The 5,943-nt window shown below is 57.8% G+C and overlaps 1 protein-coding gene across 1 annotated transcript; it reads left to right on the top strand.

The window, feature by feature from the left end:
* Nucleotides 1-213: 213 nt before the first annotated feature.
* On the top strand, nt 214-3,306 carry c1ql1l2 (complement component 1, q subcomponent-like 1-like 2). The gene is made up of 2 exons (XM_069906633.1): nt 214-774; nt 3,127-3,306. Exons 1-2 carry the CDS (start codon nt 220-222, stop codon nt 3,304-3,306), a joined length of 735 nt encoding a protein of 244 aa, XP_069762734.1. The 5' UTR covers nt 214-219.
* Nucleotides 3,307-5,943: the final 2,637 nt, after the last annotated feature.

Below are 5,943 nucleotides of genomic sequence, written 5' to 3'. Positions count from 1 at the left end.
ATTTGCAATCGCGGCCAGCCCGGGGCCACGGGAGCTCTGGTGCATATATAAGGGAGACCGAGCGGCACTCCCACTCACAGCCCGCTGCCCTCCACACACTCTCCGTCCCAGTGCGCGGAAAGCAGCAAGATTTCGCCCGCCAGGAGACCGGCCGACAGATCGCAGCCCGGCATCCAGGTCGGCCGCCGCTCGCTGGTGGCGGGGGCCGTCGGGGTGGCCATGGTGCTGATCTTGGTCGTACTCATCCCGGTGCTGGTGAGCTGGCTGAGCGCAGCCGCCCACTACCAGATGCTGGGCACCTGCCGCATGGTGTGCGACCCCTACCTGGGCGCACCGGCTAGCGCCAGCCCAGAGCTGGAAGCGCTGAGCGAGCAGCACTTGGCCCCCTCCTCTACCATGCTGCAGGGAGCCCCAGGCAAGCCGGGACGTCCCGGGAAGCCAGGGCCCCCCGGGGAGCCGGGACTCCCCGGCCCGAGGGGGCCGGCCGGAGAGAAGGGGGAGGCGGGCAAGCCTGGAGCCGGTCCGGGGGCCATCAGCGCAGCCACCTACAGCACCGTGCCCCGGGTGGCGTTCTACGCTGGCCTGAAGAACCCGCACGAAGGCTACGAGATCCTCAAGTTCGACGACGTGGTGACCAACCTGGGCAACCACTACGATGGCTCCAGCGGCAAGTTCACCTGCTCCATCCCCGGGACCTACTTCTTCACCTACCACGTCCTGATGCGGGGCGGAGACGGCACCAGCATGTGGGCAGATCTCTGCAAGAACGGCCAGGTGAGGGGGCAGGGGTTGAGGCTGGAGGGGAGGGGAAGGAGAGAGGCACGGGGAAGGGGAAGGGACGTGGGAAGGAGGCGGGGGGAAGACAGAGAGAGAGAAGGGTAGTGGAGAGGTGAGGGACGGGGAGAGGGAAGGCGAGGAGAAGGGAGGTAAGGGAGAGGGACGGGGAGAGGAAGAGAAGGGAGGGTGGGTAGGGGGACAAGAAGGACGGGAGAAGGGGAGGGCCACGGGGAGAGGAGGAGAGTGGGAAGGGGGACGGGGAGAGGGGAGGGTGAGGAGGGTGGGTAGGGGGACGGGAAGAGGGGAGGGTGGGTAGGGGGACGGGGAGAGCCACAGGGAGAGGGGAGAGTGGGGAGGGGACGGGGAGAGGAGAGTGGGTAGGGAGAGGAGGAGAGGGAAGGGTAGGTAGGGAGACGAGGAGAGGGGAGGGTGGGTAGGGAGAGGAGCAGAGGGAAGGGTAGGTAGGGAGACAAGGAGAGGGGAGGGTGGGTAGGGAGACGAGGAGAGGGGAGGTAGGGTACGGAGACGAGGAGAGGGGAGGTAGGGTAGGGAGACGAGGAGAGGGGAGGTAGGGTAGGGAGACGAGGAGAGGGGAGGTAGGGTAGGGAGACGAGGAGATAGGGTAGCGGGTCGGGGAAGGGGAGGGCCACAATCAGAGAAGGAGAGGGGAGCGGGACAGGGAAGGGGAGTGCCACCGGGAGATGGGGAGAAGGGAAAGGGGACGGAGATAGATGGAGAGGGGAGAGGAACGAGAAGAGGAAGGTGTGAAGGTTGTCGAGGAGGAGACCAGCTGTTGGGACATTGCTTGGTGGTCCCCCAGCCCCCTCCTCACCCTTCGTTGTTTTTGATTCCTTGTCAGTCTGCCTGCGTGCCCCCAATACCTCTCGGAGGGACCCCTGCCCCTCGCAGTGAAGTGCCGCAGGCCAGCTCCGATCCCGCTGCCGTGCGGGTAGACTCAGCTCCCGAATTTCCCTCCCCACATCCCTATGTCACCCCCCCCCCCCTCCAGTAGCCGGAAATCTGCGGAACCTCTCCTTCCCCGGCGCAATCTCTGCCCCCCCCCCCTCAGAACCCCCATGCCGAGGCTTGCTCCGTGCCTTTACCCGGGCTCCCGTCTGGAATGAAGTGCCTCGTTGGTCCCGAAGCGCGGGACGTATTCTTCCTGCTGTCATTTCCAAATGGAACTCTGGAAATTCCCAACTTGTCAGGCAGCATCTGTGGAGATGGAACCCCCGCCAACGTCCCTGCATGTTTGCCCCAGTTTTCGCTATTGTCGTTTTATAGAACCTAATAGTACAGTTTAGGCTCTTCAGCCCACAATGTGATGGCGACCCATATAAACCTGCTCCACATCAAATTAACCCTTCCCTCCCTCACAGCTCAGTAACCCAGTTTTCTTCCATCCGTGCGGCTAATGAGTCTCTTAAATGCCCCTATTGCACCAGCCCTCCCCGCAATACATTCCAGGTCCCCATAACTAAATAAAACGTATCCCTGACTTGGCTCCCACCTTAAACATGTCCTCTAGTATTTGCCATTCCTAACCCAGGAAAAAAAGCCCCTCATAATCATATAGACTTCCTCCATCGCCCCAAAGAGAAAGGCCGCTATTCTGTCAACCTTCCCTCGTGTGACACGTTCTCCAGTCCAGACAGCCTTCGGGTGTATTATCTCTTCAGCCTCTAAACTCCCACGCCCCAGAAGGGTTCAAATCTAGATTTATTACAATATATTTCAGATTCCAGCCTTTGCGCTTTATTTTCTGTTTGTCCTCAACCTTCCCTCAGTCTGACTCGCAGACTCTGTAAACATCCCCTCGGTTAGATTTTCCCACCGATCATCTACAGATTTTGTTTGCTCTCCACTTTTCCACCCAGTTCCGAATCTGCCCCAGACCTCAAGAGACCTGGGCTACGGGTCCGTAGTGATTGTGCCTAACACCCCGTTTAGCCTGCCTGTCTGCCCCGGTCCGTTCTGTCCTGCTCTAACGCCCTGTCTGCCTTGGTCCGTCTGCCCCGGTCCGTTCAGTCTCACTCCAACGCCCTGTCTGCCCGGGTCCGTTCTGTCCCGCTCCAACGCCCCGTCTGCCCGGATCCGTTCTGTCCCGCTCCAACGCCCCGTCTGCCCGGGTCCGTTCTGTCCCGCTCCAACGCCCTGTCTGCCCGGGTCAGATCTGTCACGCTCTAACGCCCTGTCTGCCCCGGTTCGTTCTGTCCCGCTCTAACGCCCTGTCTGTCCCGGTCCGTTCTGTCCCGCTCTTACGCCCTGTCTGCCCGGGGCCGATCTGTCCCGCTCTAACGCCCTGTCTTCCGGTCCGATCTGTCCCTCTCTAACGCTCTGTCTGCCCAGGTCCGCTCCAGTTCCATCGCCCAGGACGCCGACCAGAACTACGACTACGCCAGTAACAGCGTGATCCTGCACCTTGACGCGGGAGATGAAGTTTACATCAAGCTGGACGGCGGCAAAGCTCACGGCGGTAACAACAACAAGTACAGCACCTTCTCGGGCTTTATCATTTACACTGACTGAGCCGGCCGCAGGACCCACTGCCCTTTCCCGTCGCCGACAGACCGAGCAGAAGCTCCCAGTCCCCTCCCCGCCCTCCAGGCCGCGGCCACTATCCGGCTCCTGTTCGGGACCTTCAGCTGCAGACATAGGGCCGCGGGCCCTAATGTTGGATCATTCTCAGCTCGGCCCCTCATTCTTCCGCAGCCCCGGGCGGAGACCGGGCAGAAGCGGACGCTCACCCGAGGGGCTCGGGAACCCCCAACCAGAGGAGCAGACGGCGGGGGAAGGAGGCAACCTGGGCCTGCTTCACATAACCGGAGCTTGGACGGAGGGAGGTGTTTCCACTCCTGGAAGCTGTGGGCGGCCATTCCCCTGAGGCTCGGGGGAATAGGAGAGTTAAGGGTGGACCAGGGCAACAGCCGGGCCAACGAAGCCGCGGCCAGTAGCGCTGCGCGGGGCATGGGGCTCAGCGCTGTTGGCGGCGTCTCCACAGAACCGTTCCAAATGTTGAGCGAGGTTTGGCCATAACCAGGGGCTCCGAACCTCTCCCTCCTCCAGCCCCCACCCTCAGTGCAGCCGTGGCGGGGATGGTTCTTTACAATCAAACCAATGTGCCCCTTCCCCAGGCTGAGGACAGACCCCACCCGGGTTACGAACCCCATTTCTGGAAAAAGAAACCACCCGGCGGGATGGGGGAGGGTTTGCCAACTGATGCGGGGAACGAGACAATTCACGTCCCTTCTCTCTCCAGATTCCGGGACACTCCAACAAGCACAGTCACTCGCTCCCTCTCGTGTCGGTTCCCCTCACAGTTGCACACCTCTGTTACCCCGATTCGGGTTGAGAAAAGTTCTCAGGGACGGGAACCTGCGTAAACCGGGGGCTGCCTGTGTTCACCGGTGAACTCCAGCTCATGAACTAACCAGGGGAACGCGGGGTAACACAGCAATTCATCCGACACCGGTAACAGCTGAGAGTCTTCTCCCCCCCACCCCATCCCCCCAACCACCGTCCCTTGTCAACAGCCTGGGAAGAAGTCGGGGCCACGGCTCGGCTGACCCAGTGGTTTGGGAAGAGAGAGTGGGTTGCCTCCCCAGTCTGAGCGCTTCCCACTCGAGGCGCTGAGCCTGCGTCTTCTCCAAGGAGACGTTAAGACTGTTTTCCTTCCCCCCCACCCCCCCCCCCCACCTGAAGCTGGGGATTCTGATGTCAGGAGGTTAACTGATACCTCGATCCTGGGGATACTGCCCCGGTAGGTGCAAGTATCCCTGCTCAGGGGCTTGAAGGGTTTTGCGTTTTACACTGAGTGTGAGGCGACTGCTGTCAAGAATAATTGTCTCCCACGTGTAGGAGGTCAGATTAAGTCTTCAAATTTGGTGCCAGGTTTGGGGTTAATCTCTGAACATGGTTTCTTCATTGGAGTGGTGGTGAATTCCATGTTCCCTCAGCAACGTTTTCCAAACTCGGGAGGGAGGATGGTCGCAGTGGTTCTCAAACTTTGACTTTCCACTCACTTCAAGTAATCTCTGTGCCAATAGGTGCTCTGTGATTAGGAAGGGATTGCTTAATGTGGGATGTGGGTGCAAAGAAAAAATTTGAAAGCCACTGTTTTAATCGTCCCTAATTGACTCGTTATGTGCACGGTTTCATAACTCCAAAGGAAATGGGCCAATGACAATTTTTCTCAAGCAAAATATTTCAGAAACAATTGGGACAAGAGCAGTGATTCTCAACCTCCCTTCCCACTCACATCCCATCTTAAACAATCCCTTACCAATCACAGAGCACCGATGGCAGAGGGTGAAAAACCACTGGTCAATAATGTTTGGTTTGCAAACGTAGAGTGAAGTGCCCGTTTCTCAGATGTTTCAGCCACCTCGTTCAATAGAAGAAACAGGGCGAAGGAAGTTTAACCTTTATTTAACCTTTCTCAACCTTTATTTCCCACTCCTATACCACAGGGCCAACGAAATCCCTTACTAACCACAGAGGGTCTATTCATTGACGCGTATGTAAGTGGGAAATAGAGGTTGAGGACCACTGGATTAGATCCAATGTCATGGGAAGGTAGTTGGATGTGAAGGACAATATTGCAGGAAGAATGATAAAGAGGAGGCACACAGCCATGAGCCAGCATTGCATGAGCCCAACATGCCACAAGGTGTACCTGAACACCCACCCACTGCATGCGAGTGTGGTCAAACCTGTGTCCCACTGACCTTACTTGTTGGACACTTCAGCTCCGCTCCTCTTCACAGGGTCCATCCTGCTTCCAGGTATTATTGCTGCTGAAGATCCCTGTGACCAATGGGAAGAGGCAGAAGCAATGATTGACCAATAGGAATGTCCTGGGGCGAGACGGGATCTCGTAGTCAGGAACCACAGGACTTAACCTTAGCCGGAAGTGGGGGCGGGAGGCAGGAACTCTGGACACAAAGATTTCTTACCTTCTGCTGAAAAAGTGAAAACATGATGGTAATCTGATTCTAAAATGGAAACTGCTGGAAGCCCTCAGAGGTCAGTCAGTCAGCATCTGTGGAAAGAAAGAATAATCATTTCAGCCTTTCAGAGGATCTACTGAGTATTTCCAGCATTTCTGTTTTTGATAGTTGGCTAACGCCATTTACCCTGTGCAGCCTTTGATTGACAAATGCATGA

This window comes from Narcine bancroftii, chromosome 12, assembly GCF_036971445.1.
Source record: "Narcine bancroftii isolate sNarBan1 chromosome 12, sNarBan1.hap1, whole genome shotgun sequence".
NCBI classification, from domain to species: domain Eukaryota; kingdom Metazoa; phylum Chordata; class Chondrichthyes; order Torpediniformes; family Narcinidae; genus Narcine; species Narcine bancroftii.
The sequence above is the reverse complement of the archived record's forward strand: the minus strand, read 5'-3'. Positions and strand labels throughout refer to the sequence as shown.

What these genes read in the sequence shown, in the direction of transcription:
- c1ql1l2 (XM_069906633.1), top strand. Translation starts at nt 220, where the DNA reads ATGGTGCTGATCTTGGTCGTACTCATCCCGGTGCTGGTGAGCTGGCTG. An exon ending in ATCTCTGCAAGAACGGCCAG is followed by an intron (nt 775 to 3,126) that starts GTGAGGGGGCAG and finishes CTGTCTGCCCAG; the next exon opens with GTCCGCTCCAGTTCCATCGC.